The sequence below is a fragment of the Takifugu rubripes genome, chromosome 22, assembly GCF_901000725.2.
Source record: "Takifugu rubripes chromosome 22, fTakRub1.2, whole genome shotgun sequence".
Taxonomy (NCBI): Eukaryota; Metazoa; Chordata; class Actinopteri; order Tetraodontiformes; family Tetraodontidae; genus Takifugu; species Takifugu rubripes.
In genome coordinates, this window is record NC_042306.1 from 2,864,185 (window position 1) to 2,887,414 (window position 23,230).

The 23,230-nt window shown below is 43.3% G+C and overlaps 1 protein-coding gene and 2 non-coding genes across 6 annotated transcripts in view; 1 reads left to right on the forward strand and 2 right to left on the reverse strand.

Annotated features, from left to right (window-relative positions):
- The window catches only part of mib1 (MIB E3 ubiquitin protein ligase 1), a 34,717-nt gene that overhangs the window by 5,185 nt on the left and 6,302 nt on the right, over nucleotides 1–23,230 (forward strand). For all 4 annotated transcript variants that reach the window (XM_003975322.3, XM_011616177.2, XM_011616178.2 and 1 more), the window contains exons 5-14: nucleotides 455–521; nucleotides 864–1,068; nucleotides 1,154–1,337; nucleotides 2,246–2,390; nucleotides 2,493–2,626; nucleotides 3,451–3,558; nucleotides 3,641–3,838; nucleotides 3,956–4,107; nucleotides 21,941–22,073; nucleotides 23,021–23,107. In XM_003975322.3, the coding sequence (XP_003975371.2) occupies nucleotides 455–521; nucleotides 864–1,068; nucleotides 1,154–1,337; nucleotides 2,246–2,390; nucleotides 2,493–2,626; nucleotides 3,451–3,558; nucleotides 3,641–3,838; nucleotides 3,956–4,107; nucleotides 21,941–22,073; nucleotides 23,021–23,107 (1,413 nt within the window). The remainder of the gene's footprint in view (nucleotides 1–454; nucleotides 522–863; nucleotides 1,069–1,153; nucleotides 1,338–2,245; nucleotides 2,391–2,492; nucleotides 2,627–3,450; nucleotides 3,559–3,640; nucleotides 3,839–3,955; nucleotides 4,108–21,940; nucleotides 22,074–23,020; nucleotides 23,108–23,230) is intronic.
- Nucleotides 7,203–7,289, reverse strand: mir133 (microRNA mir-133). The gene has a single exon (NR_105365.1). It is a non-coding gene; the product is annotated as a microRNA mir-133 (primary transcript).
- On the reverse strand, nucleotides 9,798–9,873 carry mir1 (microRNA mir-1). Its single transcript, NR_105378.1, has one exon. It is a non-coding gene; the product is annotated as a microRNA mir-1 (primary transcript).

Consider the following 23,230-nt stretch of genomic DNA (forward strand, 5'->3'; position numbering starts at 1 on the left):
GGGCTTCAGAGCAGATTTGTCTTTTGTTATTCTAATAGGCGAATCACAAGGTTACACAGCATCTGCTGCGGAACTGCGTCAGACAGAGCCCCCCAGTGTGAACCTGTTATTTTTGCTTTGTGTTAAATTGACCAATTAAATACGAATACACTGCAGACTGTACAGTGTTTTGTAAATGCTGCGACCCTTTCCAGTTTTCTCGCGCCTGCTGTGTGCACAAAATTTACGCCAAATTAGAAGATGTGACTTGAAAGTGCTCTGCTGGCAGAGCACGGTGGGAAAGACTTGAGATTTAATTAGTTGGGACCGGTTCTATTCCGTGGAATGTTGACCTCAGAATTATTCACGGTGGTTGTTGTTCTCCATCATCGCAGTATACGGGCCATTTCTTTGTGTAACGGTTAAACTGCAAAATAAAATAAAATTCTCTGCTGTCACCTTTTCTCTTTGTTAGTCTGATCTCAAGTGTGTCCAGGATGCCAAAGGGGGTACTTTCTACAGAGACCATTGTCCTGTTTTAGGTAAGTTATCCGATCTAGTGTCACATCATTATTGCACCATTTTTCTCACCTATTGTTTTGGTGCAGTGAATTCAAGGGCATTGGAGCAATCTTGACTTTGGCCACAAGATGGCAGCACTAAATAGTAACTCTTACATCCTGGTGTAGCTCGTGCAGTTACAGGACTAGGACCACCGGAATAAATCTGGACATCCATTTAACACTGCAGCACTATTGTTATTAATAAGTTGTAGTCTTTTGTTTGCTTCTTTTGATTTGTTAGCCTTTTGGATGACACATGCATGTAAAGTTTTTCCCCAGAGATTTGAAATAAGAATATCTTTACTCACCGTTATTTCTCAGGGGAGCAGAATGGCAATAGAAATCCTGGAGGTCTTCAGATTGGAGACTTGGTCAACATTGATTTAGACCTTGAGATTGTTCAGTCACTCCAACATGGCCACGGCGGATGGACTGACGGCATGTTTGAGACCCTCACAACGACTGGAACAGTATGTGGCATTGATGAGGATCACGACATTGTTGTTCAGTACCCCAGCGGCAACAGGTGAGATTAAATGGACATGCATGATATGCAGAATATTTAGATTAGACTTGGTGATGTATCTAAACCTAAATGTCTGTATCCACAGATGGACTTTCAACCCAGCTGTACTGACAAAGGCCAATGTAGTGCGCAGCGGTGAAGTAGCAGCTGGGGCAGAAGGGGGTGCTTCCCAGTTCCATGTGGGAGACCTGGTTCAGATTTGCTATGACATCGACCGCATCAAGCTGTTACAGAGGGGCCACGGAGAATGGGCTGAGGCGATGCTGCCGGTAAGACAGAAAGCTGCTTGTATTCCGAAGTCTAAAATACTTGTTATTGTTACTGGGAGTATCTGTATCCATGTGACATTATGGACTGAAACTTTAAAGTTTTACTATCCTGCAACGTTGTCTTATAAATACAGACCGAGAAACACGGATGTATACTTTTTATACCTACTGCTATAAATCTATCATGCTGTTTATGATCTTTAGGATTTTCCCGCACATCTGTCAATCGTTTTACATCTGTGAGTGATGGAATTATATTTATAGATTCCTTTTCTTTCATTCTTTGGTTCTCATTATTCATTGCAGCACAACATACTGTAGGTTATGTAATCCAGTCTACTCCAATATGCCACTTGTCCCTGCCAAACTGGTCCCCCTCAGCAGCTAATGAGCCTTAAACCCCCAAGATGGGTTGTAGCTTTGATCACTAACCACGGCTGTTTGCTGCCTGCTGCTGCTCCTACTGCAGCAATCCCGATTATTGATGGCATCCTCTAGGACAGCCCAGACCCGGCACACTTAAAGCACCACTCTCTTATATCGCCCAGATTGAGATATGATTCCAAAGAAGAAGGCATTTTGCCCTGTCAGTTTCAGAGCGTATTGCCTGCACAGATGAAGCCATATAAAGAGATGTTATCTGTCTTTTCTCTTGTAAGTACACATCCTGTGAGTAATGACAAGACAGCCAAAATGGGTGTTATAGTTATTATTGCCATTATTTTTGCCTCAAGCTTTGTTTCTACTTCACAAAGAGCACTTTGTTAACCTGCTATGATCTGTTCTTTATCCGTACTTCCACCCGGTCATTTATTGTTCCTGTTTACGCGCTCCCTCCATTGTTCCCCTGCCTGTTATTGGCCGTTATACACTGAGCAGTCACAAGCGTATCCATCATTTTTCAACAGACCCTTGGAAAGGTAGGCCGGGTGCAACAGATCTACTCAGACAGCGACCTGAAGGTCGAGGTTTGTGGGACTTCTTGGACATACAATCCTGCCGCCGTCACCAAAATCGCCCCCTCTGGCTCTGCCGTCAGCAACGCCTCTGGAGGTACGAACGAACAAGCGATGCTGACACAAAGACAGTTCATTCTCTCTTTCTCTGTCATCTACACGCCGTAATTTCATGCGTTTGCACCCTTTGCTTGATTAGAACGCCTGTCTCAGTTGCTGAAAAAACTATTTGAGACGCAAGAGTCTGGCGACATCACAGAGGAGCTGGTAAAGGCAGCAGCCAACGGAGACCTGGCTAAGGTGGAGGACATCTTAAAACGACCCGACGTGGATGTAAGTGCGGGACATACGGAGATGATATTAATAATAATTATTAGTTAATAGTTATTATTGTTAGTTAATAGTTATTATCATTACTACACAGTTTAGGAATGCAGATATTGAGGACATTTAAATATGAGCTCTGGCTGTGGTCTTCACTTTTTTTCCAGTGTATTACCAGTAGATCTGGGGGGAGTTGGGGGGGTTCCCAACTCTTGAGCCTAACTCGCTCAGAAACGCATTTAACCAGGGTGCAGAGGAGCCACCAAAGAACATTAGTTGTGTACTTTTGCTCCTGTTTCTGATACAACTGATCTGAGATATACAAACCCATATGGATGCAGATGCCTTTACTTTGATATGCGTCCACGTATGCATGAGTTTGCACGGATGAGAGCCGCTGTTGAGATTCGTCTTCCTTTTGAGAACTGTACATGTTAAGGTTGCAGCTCTTGTCTTTCAGAGCAGGAGAGAATGTACGTGTGCGTGAATGTGTGCCAGTAGTAAAAGCTGGCCTGATGCCCTCCTGCCTTTCAGCAAAATTATTTACTTGAAGTTGAGAAGACTGAGCTTCGGCAAGTGATTAGCTGCCAGGATAATGGATGTCTGGAGGCTCTTGAAAGAGTTCACATTAATATTTATGCCGTGAGGTTTTGCATGTCTGCGGTTGATGATGAAGCATGCACTCTAGCCATTCATGCCTGTACACACAAAGACACACTCACCAGTCTTGTTTCTCTTCAGGGGAACAAGTAATTTAGTCGATGCACATCGGCAAATGAAATGCGCTGTCACCCACAGGCGCATTCTTAGTTAAATTCTCAATCTGTCGGCAGGTGAATGGGCAGTGTGCTGGACACACCGCTATGCAAGCAGCCAGTCAGAATGGTCACGTGGACGTCCTGAAGCTGCTGCTTAAGCACAACGTGGACCTGGAAGCTGAGGTTCGCTTTGATCCAATTGACCACCTCATTGACATGCATGTATGATTCCGGTCATTGCCTCACACAACTGATTGTTATTCAGGACAAGGACGGAGACCGCGCCGTGCACCACGCGGCCTTTGGTGATGAGGGCTCCGTCATCGAGGTGCTGCAGAGGGGTGGCGCTGACTTGAATGCCAGAAACAAGCGAAGGCAGACGCCATTACACATAGCTGTTAACAAGGGCCACTTGCAGGTGGTCAAGACTCTCCTGGACTTTGGCTGCCACCCCAGCCTCCAGGTATTTATCCTTCTTTTACCAAGGAAATCTCCTGTGCTGTACAAAATTAGCATTGTATTAAAATGCTCATAGAAGTTTCAGGTTTCCAAAAAAAGTAACACAGAGATATTATTTTAGGATTCAGAAGGCGATACACCCCTGCATGATGCCATTAGCAAGAAGAGAGATGACATGCTTTCAGTTCTTCTGGAGTCTGGTGCTGATGTCACCATTACCAACAATAACGGCTTTAATGCTTTACATCATGCCGCCCTCCGAGGAAACCCCAGGTATGTGTCTCACTTTCTCACGTGCAGGGCAGGTTTAACTATGAGCTCTTGAAAATTCTATCCTCAAAATCTGGTTTAAACCCACAAAATTCTTACAGTTGGTCTTAATTAGGTCGTGGAAATGCCTCTAAGTAAATCTTGTTCAAAAGAATGATTTCTTGGACTTGTGGCTACTTTTTCCAGTGACTTTTGAAATACCTGGCTAGTAGTTGTGCTAAATCATATGTTTGACCTTCATTCATATATATATATATATATATATATATATATATATATATATATATATTAGTGGTCATTTTTCTTATTTTTTAGTAATGTTTGATTATCTGACATGAGAAAATTTAATATAATTGTTAAATAAAATGATACATTTTATGTATTCATTCAGTTTGTGTCAACATAAGCTTCGTAGATAGTTGTATCTAATATATTTTAGATGATTGTTAACAGGTAGTGTGGACGCTGCCTTACTGACTACATTTCACCTTGCTCTAAAATGTGCTCTTGGATTTCTGGTTACTATGGCAATGACAGGTTTATGGCAGGCCTATATGCTTCATCCATCAGGCCAGCAGATGGTGTGGTTTTAAATTAACATTCAATAACCTTTGAAGCCTTGAAAGCATTTATCTTGTGTTTTTAGTGTTGCTGCTGGTACTTTTGGATGGTACGCTTCTTTTTCCTGGTCGGTGACGTTGCCGTGTGTCCGCCGCAGCTGTCCGGAAGCAGCAGCTTCTTGCAGCCTCGGTAGTTTAGTTATTACCCATTGAGCTGTTTTATTGTCTGTCAATTAGGAGTATTGACTCGTATTTCTGAAAGAATCAGCGTTCTACATCGTTCGTTTCTCACCTCCCTCTTCCAGTTGGATCATTTTTGCTCTGCATGTGTATTATAGCTAATGAGCGTTGCTATCCCAAATGCCATTTCAATTCATTGGCATTTATGCAGCGGGCATAAGGACTAACGGACATGAGGTCAGGGGTCTGTGAAACACCTGTCACCTCCCTCCAGCCTTGCCAAAGTCGGCCCTTCACCTGCAGAATGCACGACATCACAGAATACACACAGGATGCAGCTGCTCCTTCCCTCTGTGTTTACTAGACGGACTATGACAAAGAATAAGTATTATAATTATTGTTTATTGCAATATCAAATCTGTGGCATAATGATTTTATTGATAGAAATGTGATACTAAAAGTACTAGTAGTAATAATAAGCACATTTTATTTGTTAAACACACATAATTGAAGAAATTCTTTTAATGTTCAGCTTTTAGAAAAATAGAATTCTTAAAATTCTCACATTATCTAAATTTTAAAACTGAATTTCAATTACTCATGTTTATACATTAGCCAGGTTAAAAAAAAAAAGAGAAGAAAGCTGCTTCAACACTCATTGATTAAGTGTCCAAAAGTGCTGCGATACAGTATTTTCTGTATTAGTGATGCTGCGCCTCGTGCGTGCTCCCTTGCCTTCAGAGCAAGATCTGTGTTACCGCCTGCAGTTTGCACATTTAGTTTTATTTCACACTCGAGCTCCTGTTGTATCAGGGAGAGGGTGCAGTCGTAAAGCCTTAAAAGTCGTCTTCTTGGTTTCTGTGAATGTAGCTTATCTGGTGTTTGTTTCGTAGCAGAGACACATTTGTTTGGATTGAATGCTTGCAGGAATTCCTAACGCACGTATCCCGTTTTGCAGCTTGTTTCTTACACACGCATTTTAAAGAGGTTTCCACATGACGGAGATAGTTGGTTACAGTTGAAAGTGAATCAAAAAGGTGTTAAAATCAATTACTACTCACTTGGAAAGACCACATTGTGCGCATTTACCACAGCCCCATCCTGAAATGGTGCCTGTTTTGTCTCGTCGTCCGTCCCGTCCGCAGCTAGAAGCTCGCCGCAGCTACACTACTGTAAACAATATGATTAATGGCCGATGACTCATGAACAGCCTCCAAACAAGTCTTGCCGTGTCCGTCTGTAACCTTTTGCGCGTCACCTTCCCAAGATTCTTGTCCTGCTCCCGTAATTGTCAGATTTCTTGCACTGTGCCATTACACACCTTGATGGGCGACTTCACCAGAATTATATTATTTTTATACTATCTCTTACTCTTGCGTGAGTTTTTCTTTTTAGTAGTGTAGGCTTGTGGCTCATTCATTAGAAAAACTGATTTCATGGTCACTGGTCCACTGGAAAACACTTTATATTTTAAAAAATGACTTCAGTTATCAAGTTTAGGCATATGCAGATTCTCTCATTAGCCACAGGTTTTAGGTATGTCCACTGACATTTGTAGCACATTCTTTGTGATTATTGTTGAGGTTGTGCTGCCTGTGTCCCGGATTTATGAACGGGTCATTTTGACATAACATTAGCTGCCTAAGATGGTAGAAAAGGAAGGAGAGCAGGAGAGTTTTGAAAGGAGTCGATGTCTCTGTCTGTCCTACAGAAACAGAGAGAATAAGAATCGTCTGTCCTGTGATCCTCATATTCTGCTCCTACTCCCCTGAGCCGTATACCTTAACATGTCTAACATCACAGCAGGCCGCTTCAAGGGAATCAGCCCAGAGACTTTGTGTTTGTACACATTGTTTGGTCACTTTACAACGTTTCATGCATTTTAATGGCTACATATGGTCTTTGCATTGCTGCTGTGGGCCCTCGGCGTTCTCATTGGCTCTGTTTTTCATTGTTCTCTCCACGTTGTTAATATATAGCCACACTAAAATTGGCTGTTGCACCCTGTGTCAGACGCTCAGAAAGACAGCCGCGCATTCTCTCACAGATATGTGAGTACCATGTTTCTAAACTAGAACACACTGCCTGTCAACCCCACTGCTATTTTTGAACCAGCCATCCCGCGATCAGAATATCAAAGTACTTCGAGGCGGAGAGGTAGCAGTCACTCAGAAATCTCGACCAAACCAAAGTTTTGAATCTGGGGTTTGTTTATTCATCAAAACAAGAGCATTAATAAAAGCATTTAACATGAAATGAATTCCACATGTGACGATCGTGTTGGTGGACGGGAACGTTTCAAACATGGTGAAAAAGCCTGTCGTCATCGCGTCCAAGTCGGCAGAAGCTCCCGTAGTCATCAAAGCATAGCTACAGCTGGTTGAAGGGGACCAAATCCATTCAAGAGGTGATTTGGTTCCATTTTACCAGCTTTAGCAAAGCATTGTGGAGTCAGTGTTTCAAAGAAGACAGGGGAAATATTACAAAAGGGTTTACTTTTTGAAAATAATGTTTTAAAATGACACCATAATGTGGAGTTTTTCGGTCTCCCTGCCTTTGTAGTTCTGCTTTCACATGCAATGACCTGCAACACACAGTTGTACCTAAATTTCACACCTGTCCCCTTTGCTGAGAGTAGGAAAAACTGTCCCTGCGTAAAGGATAATAATAATCTGTGGCAGTGCACTTGAGTCAAATGTCCTACAGTCATGAAGCAATTACAGCCTCTGACAGATGGAGCCTATTGGAGGCGCAGTGCTGCCGCGGTCACCTAAACGGCTAACTGACAAATGCAGAGGCATAACTAAGCACACAAACGCCCTCACTCGTGTTCATACAGCAGCACTCAGGGGTGTCAAGTCACAACATTAATTTTAACCAGATATTTTAGTCCGAGAGCCTGACTGGTCGTGTAGATGGTATTGTTGGAACAGTGACTGTGCTGGATAATTTAGCCTCTCATTGTTCCAGGTTACTGCAATAAGGTTAACTCTAAATAATATTGTTCTGGTAATATAAATCTGCCTTTTTTATAATCTGCTTTACTTGGTAAATAATTAAGAAGCAGCAACAGCATTTTCCATATGTAAAAATCAAGTCATGCTGGGTTTATTTTTCTTTTCTATTTTGCTATCAAACTGCTAGTTTGTAATTCTATAATAGTAATAATATGTGTACGGTTGATCAAAACTTTTACATTCGCAAGGTTCTCAGATTTCCCTTTAGATAGAATTGAAGTCACCATAGCACCAGTTTGGTATGGCTCACCAGAAGCAAGTCTATTTGTAACATACGCACGCACGTTCACGTACACACACTTACAGATACGCTCTCTCAGTCAGCCAGAGTCAGGTGGCCAGACTGCTCACCTCCTCTAAGGGCCATAATAGGGCAAAAAGCAAGGGGCATGACAGGCACTGGGCATTTGATAATGTCAGCATCTGCTGTGTTTGTCACTCAGACAGCAAGTCAATGCTATTGAGGGCCTGGGAGGAACATGCAGCGTAAGCCATGCAGCCTACCTTTGATGTCCTGACAGAAAAGAGGGCGAGCTGGACAGGCAGGGTTGTGCAGAAAAGCCTTGCTTGTCGAAGTTTAGTTTTATTTTATTCCTTTTTTTTTTCCAAATAAGGCACACCACATTTCTGTATCTTAATTGTGTTTGTTCAGCACAGCAATATGTCTATAGTAACAATATTATTTTCTTTTTTTTTTTGTAAGGGTACACTGCCGTAAAACATAATAAATAATTAAATAGTTCGATATGAACAGCTTGCCATGCAAATTTCTCCTCACTCCCCTTCTCCTGTCCATATTCTGTTCTGCCTTTAATTGTTTGAAGCAGGGAACAATAAGAATCAGCTGACGGGCCATAGTCGATCCTGATCCCGCATTGTCACTTTTGATGGTCTAATCTGACTGCCATGCAGCGCAGCAAAGCTTTTGGCAAGCATAGCAAACATGAACAATGAAAGCAGGAATCAGGGAGAGGGAGGCGAGCACGGGGCAGCCAGGTTGACATGAGGTTGGGGGGGCAGTAGTATAAAAGGGACAACAGTCATAGTTAAACACACAGGATTATTCACATATGACACATTAGTGGACAGGGCAACCATATTACCAGCCACTGGTAATGGTTTGAATTCACACTCCATTGGTTAAAGAGTTAATATTCCAATTTGTGGCCATAGTTAAATGTATAGTAATGTCCCCGCACTGGCTATAGCTTAGTCATTTACTGTGCATCCTGAGCAACCGTGTCCTAATCTTTATTTTTTTATTTCATCGAAATGAAAAAGTATAACAATAATTTTTCTCAGACCACCTTGGGTTATTTTTTTTTACCCTTCTAGCCATTTGAAATCACTGGAAGAGCTTATGGTATTAATGGTCAGCTGTAGGTCTAGCGTACCGCTCACTCCCTGCTGAAGTTGGTGCAAAGTTGCAGCTGGCTGAATGTCAGCGACTGTAATGCAGTAAAATGATCCAATAATGAAAGGAGGCCCTGTTCGTATGGTGATGTCACAAGACCGTTTGCCTGTAATTGGTGCAGACGTCTAAAATAGAGCTAAGATCAACCTGCTGACAGGGCATGCTTAAATCACAATTGTTCTATCGTAACTTGCATGATATTAAATTAAGAATAACCTGACTAATTTGTTGGCCTGTCTTGAGAAATAGATCTTTACTGGCCACCAAAGGCCGTTAGAGAAAGCAGCAAGTTCCCTACAGCAATCAGTGCTGCAGTAAGACTGCCCAGAGACAGTATAGCTAACGCTCAAGCTTTACCACTCACATTCACACGTTCATCTCCCCTCTCTCATCCCCTCTTTTCGCTCCATTTCGGCTACTTATTCTCAGACTGAGTTTACCGACGTAAAAATCACAAACATCTTTAGACACCGCTGTTCAATCATGTGTTATTTTTTTTTCCAGAATGAGGATTTCACCTCACCAAGAATACATACTTCTTTACATTCCATAGTTATCATATGTCCATATGGGTACATAAAGAAGTATGTACACTAAGGAGGTCATTTTAGGTATGAAATGTTCTCACCTTTCAGCCAAGGTCATAAAGTTATGAGCAGAATATTTTTCCTCACCGTTCTCTCTCCCAAGTATGGTAGTCTGCACAGTAAGGTGACTTTGAGTGTAAATTCAGTACAACACTCAAGGCTTTCATTTGGTTGCCATGTAAGGCTTAACAGCCAGTCCCCCCGCCCCTGAACACAGCAGAAGTTTTGCAGTCCATACCATAGTCATATGTCCGATTGACCCTGGCTGTCCTCCAGACAACGGGGAGAAACCAGGATGAGCAGAAGGAATACAGCTCCCTGTAGAAGTAGTCTTTTTTTCCCCCCAGGAAAAAGATTGAGGTTGTTTAAAAGGGTTGGGGAAAAAAATAGGAGAAAAGGGGAAGTGTTCTCCTCGAAAGAACGTCCGCGGTGTGGAGTGCCTCTGCGTGCACCTTGACTTGTGATGAGCATTTGCTCTGTCCTGAGCGCAGGGGTGCACCTATAAGTCCTGTTGTCATGCTACAAATGTTCACGTCTCTCCTCCCACTTTCCTTTCAGCCTGTCGCTGCCACTCTCTAATTCTCGTATTTCACTCCCACATTCTATATCCTTTTCCTACCCGCGGCTGCGCTCACTCCTATACCCGTCTCACTTGCCTGTCCCTGGCCTGTCTTGTGTCAGCAACGTCCCCAATGGCCAGCTGGTGCGCTTGCTGATGTTTGAAAACGATGGTGATCCAAGTGGAACAGGAAGCTATTGTGAGCGGGATTTGGGCTTTAAGCACAGAGGCAGGCCATAGGTCACATGAAGGCGCTAATGCCGATTCAGCACTTGTGGATTGGCTCAGGCCGTGCCCCCCACAATCCATCCCACCTAACATCATCACTGCGATACGTCTTTCCTCTATTTAACGTTTTGCTAGCTAATTCTCTACTCTTCCTGTGCCTCATCATCAAGCTACACCTGTTAGCTGTGGGAGCAGTTGTCTGGTTGGGGCGAGTCAATATCCATTTTGGCACGGTGGCGAGAACTGCCTCTAATGAACCATAGCCTCTGCCCAACACATTCCACATGTTGACATTGCCTTGAACTAGCCTCAGCTGGTCATCTGGCTGGGTGCTAAAGCAAGCAACAGACAACAGCATAAATGGCTTAGGAAGTGGCCTGGAGAACTTTTGAGGGTTAAAACTGATTAATTTGGGGGGGAAAGCAGTTTGGTGTTTTTTTTTAAATTTGGTTTCAAATAGGAATTTTGAGAAGTTCAAGTAAAGGCGACAGTGGTCGAGCCTGGTCCTAAAGGGGTGACGTCCTATTTAGGAAATGTCACAGCTGCTCGACAGGGCGAGTGAGATGGAGGGGTGGGGGATTCCTGTATGTGAATTAGCAAATTAGCCCAGTGGCTATTGTGCTTCCGGTGATAGCACTGCAGTCGTATGTGCCCTGCATGCTCTGCCTAGTCTGTAGCAGTTTGTTCAGGAAGGAGAAGAAATTGGGTAACTAGCCTAAGTGCTGTGGGTTCAGCTGGTGACACAGTCAACCGTTGCTGTCCAATATCCCCTCCCACCCGTCCTCGTCCTCCCCACCCACATCTGCGTTAATACACTTCTCACAGCTGTGCGCTGTCAATCCGCTTTTTTCTATTAAGAACCACCAACCTGCCCGCTGTTCATTATTCTGATGCCTCGTCATCGTTCTAGTCCCCGCACTCCATCCTTCACACCAGTCAGCCAACCTCAGGCTCAAAAGTGTGACGTGTTGTCAAACTTACCTCCCATTTATTAAGTATGGCACTGGCCTCCCCTGCCCTTCATTTTAAATTTAGAAGTGGACAACAAGTAAGAGCAGGAAGAAACAACAAAAAATGCTTCAGAAAAAGATTAAAAAAAAATTAAAACAATCAGTCCAAGCAATTAGTATCCTTATTCGTGGCAAAAACGTCTCGTCTCGGCCACAAAGGACAAATTGTGGATTGTTGTCCCCTCACCAGTGCAGGTCTAAGTTTATGAGTCCATCGTTTTATATCGGCAGGGCTGCAAACATGAAGTCTAATGAGCCAAAGAGCTCTGCTGCAGCAGCATGTCCGGCCAGTGCCAGGAACACAGGAGGAAAAGAGAGAAAGGGGGAGAGGGAGCAAGATGAGGGAGGGAGGGAGGGAGCGAGGGAGAGAGAGAACAAGATGAGAGCGATAGAGTGCAGGGCTAAAATCCATGTGGGCCATAGCAACTCCCCAACCTCCCTTTTACCCTCTTCCATTTTCTCTCGCATCTTCTTCATCTCTGCACTTTTTTTTTGTGAAAAAGAAAACCTTTATTTTTTGCCTTCTTGCAAGTCAAAAGTAACAAGAGTATGAGAAGCCCAAGGTGCTGTGTGGATCTGCACTGTCCCGGTGCCAAAGCTAGTGCTGCAGCTGCTGCAGCAGAGCAGCACATTCCACTCCCCCTCCTCCAAAGCCATGCATCTAATAACTGCATCCAAAGAAGAGAGAGGGATGGTACAGGACTAGCGACGTCAAGGCCCATTAGGGTTAAACTCCATTTGAAAGTGAAGGAAGTGCATATATTACCTGTCAGATCAGTTTTTTATCTCTGCTGCTCCTCCTCCTCCTCCTTGTCCCCTCCTCTCCTCCTTTTCCTGGTGTGTGAGGAGTGCTATAATGACCTAGACAGCGCTCCAGATGCTGCAGCCATCGTGTGTGCCTGGTGCATGCCCGACTCGCTGAATCAGCTTCTATGATTGGGGGGGTGTGTGGTGGTGGGCGGGTTGAGGAGAGGAGGAGGAGGAGGAGAAGGAGAAACGGCAAGGAAGAGGGCACACGATCGGACGCGCATTCCCATACAAACAAAGTGAGAGCGGTGGTACAGCGCGATATAAAACCGATCTTGGCAGTCTTTAGGAAATAAAAGGAAAGAGAGAAGATGAGCAGAAGGGCGCATGGAAATATCTGCAGCACGTCTCCATCACGTGCATTGTGATGGGGAGAAGTTGCCCCAGGTTGCTCTGGTTGGAAGAACAAACAGCCTTTTTCCTCTTCTACACAAGCACCCTATGAGCTTTATCCTGCTGGTGAAACGCTCTTTTATTATTCAGGGGAACTTTATACTGCAGCTTAGAAGAGGAAGTTTGCTGAATGTAGCCAAATCTTGACAGCGCGTTCACAAACAGGGGTTCTCAGTGGTAGAAGACAATAGAATCATGACTTACACAATTTGATTAGTTTGTTTGCAAAGCCCCGTTGGCATTAGAGCTGGAGTATATTGGAATTCAGCGGGTTTTGTTGGGGTTTTTATCCCACTTGAGAATATTTAAGCACATTTATGCAGTCTTTATAGAGCAATGATCACACGTTTTACAAAAAAAACAGGTGAGGATAAATTTGCAGTCTGGAGGGCAGGAAGCAGATGAAGACTAACTGGCAGCATAAAGGTACAAGAGGCAAAAGAGCCCGTGGGTTCCTACCCCGCGGCTTCAAGGGTTTCGCTAAATAGTTAGCACTTTGTGGGAAGCCAAGCATTTGAAACATGCTTCGGCCCCTGTTGCCGGCCTGCTCATGTGTCTTGTCTCACCACCTCCTTGACCATATTTAGTCAAGCAGTGCAAAAAATAGTTCAAGCTCTACTCCACTCTAGTCTGCTCCTCATCACCCCACCCACCTCTCTTCCCTATCCCCCCTCAGCAACTGTTGGCTCCAGGCTCCGGGAAGCCTTCTGCACGGCTCCCCTGCCTATCGATTCCACCAGCCTGCAAAGAGAGTGTTAGGCCACCTAGCCCATGCTACCATTTGCTGTACTATTTTTAGTAGCTCCAAATAAAGTAGTCCATCCTGCTTCCAGTTGTATATTCTTGTATCCCCCCCCCTGCACATTAAATCCTTCACCACTAACTTCACCACCTCATATGATACCCCCTAAGTGTCTGTCATTCCTTTTAAATAGAGCTTGAACCTGCTGCTTATGGTAGAGGTTCAGTCTTCTCACCTCTGTACTTAAAATAACTACAGATTTACGGAATAGACGCGAGAGAGAGGATGAACATTAAAAACTAAAAATCATATCAGACAGCTGGAAACATTATTTTCCTAAATCGAGGAAGCTGCAAACTTGTATGCTTTTTCCTCCATTTACACTCTCATTAAAAGTGTCTTTTTCAGGCTTTCCCAAGGCATGGCCACTGAACAATCTGTTTAATTAGTTGGTCTCATCACAGTGCACATCTACAGTGCATGAAAGCAATGTCCTATGTGCCCTCTTTTCTTTCCTCTCTCCTTGTCTATAGTCTGGATCCTCTCCTGTATCTCCCCCATAGGCCACTGACTCTAACTTCACTAACTTGAGATTCCCCCCCGGGCCCGTAAGCCCCGGTTTTTTTCCACATTTCAGGTGAGCAGCCTGGAAGAAAGCCTTGGTCATTCTAGTAGTGATAAAATCTCTCAAACCCCTCACCCGCATGGATATTTGGAGAACATTGTCATGAATAAAAAAATGTCCTCCCAATGTCTGGCCGTTGATATGATACATCTTTTATAAAGCACTTACCCATTCTGCCCACTCCCTCGGTTACACCTGAGGCCGCCTTCTTGATGGTAACGCTTCTGCTTGGATTTGAATGTGCCATTTATGCAGTGTATTGCGACTGCAATTTATAGCTTTTCAATTACATTATCTTTACAGCTGTTACAAGAATGGGCTATTTGTAAAGGAGAATGGATTCAAAGCTGCTGATCTGTCAGCTCAAACCTTGACTCGACACGGCTTAACCAAGTGCACAATTAGAGCTACATATGTGAATCCATCTGTTATCTCTACATCTGCAGTTCAGTCAACATCGTTTAAGTCACTCCTGCTTCTTCAGTTGCCCCTTTTTTCCTCTCTCAGCTGGTTTTAATGCAGCTCTTTTTGATCAATTTTACACACATTTAATGATGTTGTGCTGTGGAGCTGGATTTAACTTATAATTGAACCCATGGCACTCACTAATTCATGTACAGTTTTGTTTTTTTCTCATTATCTCCATTGATGATCCTTGTGTATTTTTCTTCTTCTGTCTGCTCATCTCATCTCACGTGCGCTCTCCCCCCCTCACCCTTTAACTTGAATCACTTACATTTTGATATCCCAACTGGCCTTGAAACCCAGCAGCCCAGCTACCATCTTGCCTCCATGATTAATAGCACAGAGTCGAATATTTAGCGAAGCACTTAATCAATCAGTAAAGAAAGGGTGGACTAATAGATGTGCCTGTCATTATTGGATGTAGTGGAAGGTACGGGTTGGTTTCAGTGTGAGTACTTCATATATATCTCTGTTCAAAAAGAGGGAAAAAAAACTCCACTAAAGATTAAAAGCTCCTTATTTTAGGATGAATGTTAAACACAGAACATCAACAACAACAAAAGAAAACATCTTTGCTCTGCATCTATCGCAGAAACTAAAAACCCTTTTAAATAGCATTAATCAAGCAAACATGAGGTTGAGGCTGTATTTTGCCAGTCCTCCGGGGTATTAAACTTGTTTTTGTTAGAATGATCCAAAATCATTTTTTAATAGTCTAAAATATCAAAATACATCATTCCAGTAAAGATTATTCAGAAAGACACAGCTGTGGCAAAGACCACTCTGTAAGATTTCACGGCATGACCCAGCCCAGTCGCTGATCAGTCGTTCATTTAGCTAAATTGAATTATTAATAAGAGACAGAAACGATGTTTAAAGCTTTTTTCCAGTGATCCCAGTTTCTGGTTTTGAAAAGTTCTGCATGCTCGGTCATCACGTTGGCCCTTCCCAGTGTTTTCTTTGGCTTGCCCATCAAATCCTTTCCAGTAACCTGTGCTCCTCCCTCCTCATCCTTTTAAACAGTGCATCATATAAGGAGGTGAGCCCGCTGAGCGCTTGGAGGAATAAATGTGATTTATGAATGGGGCAGCCTACCTAGGTGCTTGCGGGGAAAGCCAGTAGCAGCCAGACTCTCTGATCCAGCAGCCCATTGTTCAATCTAGCCTCACTGCAGGGGAATCTTCTCAGATTTTTTTTTTTTTCCCCTCTGATATTTTTAAACCATGCCTTATCAGAGCTGCACGTTACGGCTAAGTGACTTACAGACTGCACGAATGCCTGTGCCCTGCAAGGCTATATATGTGTGTGGAAAGCCATTTACGTACAGGCATAAATATAGTCAACACTGCTCCCTATCTTTGTTTTCCCACAGAGCCACTCGGATGAATGTGCAAGGATGCAGTATTTCACACTATTTATTTAAATACACGTACATCTACTTGCTAATACAGACGAGGATAGTCAACTACACAAGCTGGTAACGTTTAAAATGTCCTGTAGTGACTGCTCCTTGTAATAAGCTCGTGCACCATTTTGCTGCAGTATGTAAAGGGACTTAATTGAAATGTTGTCCAATCCCAGAACTCCACAGTCATTCTCTGTGTGGGCTGGGACAAGCCCAAAAGATCAACCAAAGGACAAGCTAATACAACCCCCCCCCAAAGCCCACGTGACCAATCACAATGCCTATGCCTGCCTCCAAGGCTGGGCAGTGTGGCTCGGAGCCAGAATTAAGCTCAGCCGTGCCGTAATGCTCCGTCCTGTGACATGTCGAAATATTGAGTCCAGGCTTCTGTGCTGTTACGGCACATGATGGAAGCGGTCGACGTGGGGGTAGCACAGACGGGGAAGGATGGATGGAAGGGAAAGAGAAAATAAGGGATTGGGGAGAAAGGAAGGACCGCATCCTGGAGTGAAGGGACTCAAGGACATAAAGAGCTTTTGGGAAAGTGACTATAGCATACAAAGTAACGAGCTTAAATCGCCTATGTAAGCACTGATGATACAGTTTGTTCCTACTTGCCGTACCTCGAAGGACAGGATTTATTTGTAGCACTTTAAGTGTCTCAGCAATGCAGCTAATAAATATGACAGAGGGAGGTGATATACATGCACAGCACAGCTGGCAAGCATCTTTAATATTTCTCTCCTCATTTTAAAGTAAATCTAGTTTACCTATTTACTTTGTGTTATGGGATAACTAATAGAATTCATTTTTTGTGTTTAATGGTACTTTAAAATTGGTGATGACATTTTTATTGAAATCTCGATAAGCACCTCAGCAGAGTTAGCTTGTGTAAGCATCCAAATAAATCTCACACTACAGCAAATGAGAGTTTGATTTTATTTTTTCCCAGTTTGTTACATCAGAGAGCTCCAAGCTTTTAATCAAGATCGGACATTTTCGTCTGCGCAGTAAATAAAAAAAACATTTTTATATCATTTTCTATTTAGCAGAAATATAGATTCTGCTTTTGTTTTTTTGTAGAAAAAATAATAATATTACAGCATTTCTATGTTCACATTAATCTTCTTTTCTATTTGTGAGCAGAATCTGCTCTGGAACCCAGGACCAGTGATACTGGTCACCATAATGTACTCTGAGGGACACATCTAGATCAATGTTCACATCTGAACCAAGCTCAGCGTTTGAATAATGCATAACTTGTTACCTTGGTAACCCATGCAGACACTGAAGTCAGAGGCTTCCATGTAAATGCAGTATGACAGGTCAAGGGAAGGAGGAGTCGTGTTGCTGCAATTTGGGTGTGTACTGTATGACTGTGTCTTCCGAGACGCCTCATAGGAAAACATCAACGATAAAGCACAAATGACAAAGCTCTCGCAGCACATTTTACAGTATATCGAGTGACCTATGTGATGGAATCTTTCAAATGTATTTGTGTGGAACACGGCATCCACTGGTAGATTGGTCTGTGTGATGCATGGTGATTTTATATACCCACTATTATTAACGAGGTGGACCCTCTTGGACATTATGACTTGCTGTCTCTTGAGCGGATACAAGGCCCTTTCTTACCACAAACACTCAGTCCTACTCACCAAGCCATATTTTTTTGATGGTGTTATTGCCTGAACGTCTTGAGTTGGGCAGCTTTATTGTGTTCTGGTCCTTTTTTTTAATTGTTATGTTAGATAATTGGAGAGCTGTAATCTTGATACCCTATTGGGTGTGTAGGGACCTCGGGCTTGTAAAGGTTCGACTGTGGGGAGGACGCGGTACAAGGAATGATTTACAGTAGTGGATTTGCAGTGACAGGTCAGATTATGGGTGCCTGTATGGTGACAGTATACCACACTGTCGATCGAAGGAGCATCAGTGCGGCTGAATTTACCATCATTTTAAACTACCCAAAGTCGATTCCTTGGTCCTACTTACTGCTCTGCACCTCTGAATGGAACAGTCTAATTCTTTTTTCTTTTGATAGAAGCAAGAACACATGTTTATAGTATTATTATTATTATTAGGGACACCATTATCACATCCAGTGTTTTACATGCATTTTAATGTCTGCAAGCTATCCATAAAACATCAATGTTGATTCAAATGGCAAAATTATACACGATGGCAAAGCATAGACCGCTGAAGTAAAATTCTGATTGCTGCATTTATTAAGGTTTACGGGTTTACCAAAGATCAACCAACAACACTGGGAAAACTTAGTACCAACATGCCTAACATCCTGTAGGGGGCTGCAGAAGCACCTATGATATACATCAGTAAAGTTGCCTCTTAAAGCTGGCTGTGCTGTGAGGCATTGTATCAATCAATAGAATCACTGTTCTTGGCTCTGGTTAAATATATATTGAGCCCGCAGGTTTCTGAAGCGATTGAAGAATCTTCAGGCACAGGTTCCGTTTCCCAGAGCCTCTGATTAACCAGGGTTTTCCCCTCACATACAGGATGTGTGACATAGGATGTGTACGTGTATTTGAAGCGGCCATGAGGATGATGTTCAGGCCAATTGATGCTTTTTTTCTAGTTTAAAATTCCATATAGGTGTTCGTGTCAATCTTTTTTAAAAATTCTGCATGTTAATCCACATAGGAAATGACTTATGTCATTTTAATAATAATAAGCCACAACAAAACACATACAATGTGTCTTTGTATTTGTGTCCTTTGACTGTATAAACAGTTTTACACCTTTTTCTTCATCATCTGCTGTGAATCATGGAAGCCTGTAATCACTGTAATTAAAACGAAACCATTATAGACCTCCACCCTTTCCCAACCAGACAGTTGTAGCTGAGATGTTTGTACATGCACGTACACCCCTACAATATTCAAGCCTCTGAGAGTAGCTGTGGTGATAACCTAAGCATCACAGAAATGCGCCACTGTTTTCCCTCATACCCGCTTTATGCAAATTGTCGTTATTAAAAGCGTTCTTATTCAGAGGCCTCAGGTACAAGCAGGCATGGGAAGGTCACATTGCAGGGAAACTATTCTCTTTGCAGCATGGTAATGAAAGTCCCCTCCCTCCACCCCCCCCCCCCCCCCCCCAACAAACAATGCAGTGCAAGCTAAGGTTTTTTTTCTTCAGCACTCCACTGCACTGCTGCCTTCAAATACTACCACCACCACTGCTGTACACATTTAATAATTAGTGCATGTCAAAGCATTCTGGCCCTGACTTTAGGATCCCACGGACTCTTATATGACATTCATCTTTCTGCCCAGTTTAAACAGGTTAGATTTTAAGTTAGCGCACTGTGATTGATTTGCAGTTCAGTATTTCGAAACACTGCACATTATTGATGTGACGGTTTGTTCATGTCTACTGACTGTTCCACTAGCCTGCTATTCCACTATATTTTGCCTCTGACATAAAATCTGTGTTGCAATCGCATGGCGTCTGCTAATATGACCATTTTCACGATATGAAAATGTGGATTTGTGTGACCAGTAAGATGCATGATTTTAAAAAATTAATATCGGTATTTAGACTTTGCGGCCACCTGCATCAATGGAAACTGTGTGTGTGTGTGACTTTAAACAGTCCCCGTTGTAAAACCTGGCATTTTCCAAAATGAATTGTATTAAATATTTAATTTTCCTGGAGCACATGCTTATAAATGTTTCTACAACGTAGAAGCAATTAATCGGATGTTTGATGACTGCTCCCCCCTGTGTCTTCGCCCTGCTCACATAGCACATCCAGAAACTGCAACCACATGCACTTCCACTCTTATAAGCGGAGACAACATCATAGAGCGACACGCGGAACCGAGGGCATCCAAGAGCGTGCTGGTCAATGACAGACACTGCAGCTTTCCTGAGGGATTCTTCAGATCTCTCACAGGGTGACCCACTTCCATTGTCTTCCATTTTGACTCTCCTTTGTCATTTCCCATCCTTACCTGTACGCGAACAGCGAAGGTCATATTAATCACGCTATATTACTCTTTTACCTCCTTGAGAATTACCCTCCTTCAAGATCATATAGATTCCCCCCCCCCACCCCCTTTTAAAAGAAACGATGAAACAAAAATAATATATTTCTTTTAACTTTGTGTGTTTATTCTGCCTTGACAGCAAATAGGTTAACTGCAATGCAGCAGTGCCAGTATGGAGCATTAATATTAATGTCCTCCCATTTTGCCCACCATGGCAGGAAGCCTGTCAGTCTAAACTCCAAGGGGCTCTCTAGACCAGGAAACACGTGCCTAGCACCAGTGCAAGGTGCCGGTCTACCCTATAGCACAGCAGACAAGGATTTATTGGCCAGTTATTTCAGCCAATAACACAAATGTTCCGTATTGCACCAACAGAGTAAGTAGAGAAACGCAACAAAATGAACAAAGGCTTGCTGTGGGACACTTGCCAGGAATTGGTAAGAGATTTAGCAAGGGTAAAGAAAACTGCAGTCCATCAGTGTCTATCGGCGTAAATGTGAAGGAAGACTAAAAAGTATATTGCCGGACTACTGAGAATAAGGTTTATGATATTGCTTCAGGCAAGAATGTGGGGCGGTGAGGTCTTTTCTCTGATAATTTGTTGTCTGGGAGTCCTGGCTCCTATCAGGTGGGAATGCCGTGGATGAAATTACTGTAGTGACCTCCCTGAGATTGGGACTGTTTGCCAGCAAACAATTCTTTTTTTAACATAGCGAGTGTGAGATTAGAGGAAACGGGTGTGGTTGCTATCGTATTTAAGCAGCGCTCCTCTGCATTAAGTCCTTGAAGATAGCTGCAAGCAATGCAGGTGTGCGTGCGCACGCGTGCGTGTGCTTAAGCTTCTGTGCGCTGAGAGGAAGAGAGAAGGAGCCTAAGATCAGTGTGCTGCGCTGTTCATCACTGCAGCATTACACCAGCCCCAGTTCTCTGTGCAGAGGTGCTGACTCTCTCTCAGCCTTTTGTCAGTAGGCTATGCAAAAAAAGCCCTCTACTGATTACCCCAAGACTGCAAACTTGCCAGCATGTTGCCTTGCATTCTTCTCTCTGTCCTAATAGTTAACACTTTCATTGATTTTTGCCGGCACTGCCTCCCCCCAATGCTGGAACCCATTTCCTCCCTTTTCTCCTGGAGAACCTTTTTTGCCCTGCTGCAAACGCGCCATGGTGGCTGTTTGCCATATCAAAGCAGGAGCAGAATCAGCTGGCTGCTTTTGTCGCAGTTCAAAGATATGCCCCGCATGATTATTCCGAGTTAATCAAGGTCAGATGTCTCGTGTCCAGTTTTGCTGCAAAGTGTATTGTTTACTTAATTACAGACGGCACACAAAACAGTTCACGGGTGCCTCTTCCTGCAATTTTACAGAGAAATGAAAAATGTTCTATTTATATCTCAGCTCAGAAGTCCTGGGGATGAATTAATTAGACAGTCTCAAAATATTATTTTGTGTACAATCTGCTTCCAGGACAAAGATACTTCATTTGAGTGGATTGTTAGGAGGCTTGTAGCTTAAAGACATCGTGTACTCGTATAAATACACTGTGTCAGTAAGGCATTGGTCTACAAAATGATTTTGGAGTTCATGTGACGATTTTAAAGCCAGATAAAATCAACTTTGTAATTAAAATTTCATGGGAAACTGTATAATTTGCATTATATTTATCTGTAATTACTCCAAGGCAGCAGATCAAAGCCTGATACCTGGCTAGCATGTATGGGGGGAGGCAGTGCTGTGGAGAATGACATATTTAAATCATAAAGTGTGTGTTGGATCTTCGCCGGTATTCCGTTTAATCCATCTCCGTGACTTTGCTTTTCCTTCTCTCTGCAGTGCAATGCGGGTTCTGTTATCTAAACTTCCAAGGCCTTGGATCGTGGATGAGAAGAAGGACGATGGTTACACAGCACTGCACCTGGCTGCCCTCAACAACCACGTGGAGGTGGCCGAGCTGCTGGTGCACCAGGTAGCCACACAGGAGCCCTCCCCCACATTACCCCAAAGTGGTTCACGTAAATGTGACAACAGTAGCAACTCTAGAAAACCATTAAAGCCTTCTGAGCACAACTGCATGTACTCAGTTTAGACTCCCAGGTTCCCTAAAAACAGACAATTAAGAGCAGCTTCCACTGCAGTGCCCCACAGCTAGTAAGCTATAGACCCCTTTAAAGTGCCATAAATGCCTATTTTTATTAAATCCATATGGTTCTCTGGACCTTTAGGGCTATTCTTTAGTGCTGTTGAGCCCTTACCACATCCTACTCCCTCCCCCTCCTTTTCCTCACGCATATCGCAGATTTCTGCACTTTTCTCCCTTCTGAGATTGCAGGTTTATGTCCCTGAAGCCTAAAGCGTAGAGGAGCAGCACAGAAAAAGCTATCTGACCAAGTAGGAATTGGGTTAATTGAGATACAAGGAAAGGCCGCAGCGTTGCTACAACATTTGCACTCTGTACAAGCTATCCTTCAAAAGGGACACCCTGAAAGCCCCCGCAGTGGGCCAGTTCACAATGTTGGCTCAGCTTTCTGCTCTGAAGGTGCAGCTCACACCAAGGTGCACTGCAGATTTCCTGTCAGCCAGCCTCTCGGTCCTCTTATTTGATGATTTCACACAAGGCCTGATTACATTGCTTATTCCTCCCCTGCTCAGGGTGTTTCGCAGTTGGAAATGAAGTCACATGCAGCATTTTTGTTGGGTGCATCCTCCTCCCAGCCTTCGTAGTGATACTTAGTTGTTCTGCAGCATTGAAGAAACAAGGATTCAGCAAATGCTCATGGAAACAAACAGGCTGCTACCGTTTTTATGTGTCATCCTTTTACATGATTGAGTTCATCTGCATCCTAATGCATTTTCTTATAAGTGTATGTGTGTGATTCTTTGTGCTTTAATGTGTCTTTTGTTCTTGCCTCTCAGGGCAATGCCAGTTTAGATATCCAGAATGGCAACCAGCAGACAGCATTGCATCTGGCAGTGGAGCGTCAACACACCCAGATAGTGCGGGTTAGTGATCCATTCAGATTTACTTTCCTTTATCATCGCTTTCAACATTTTCAACCTTCATCTTGACTAAAACTTCACAATCTTTCCCTCGGTGTTTCTTTCTGTGTTATACCAAAGGGGAGT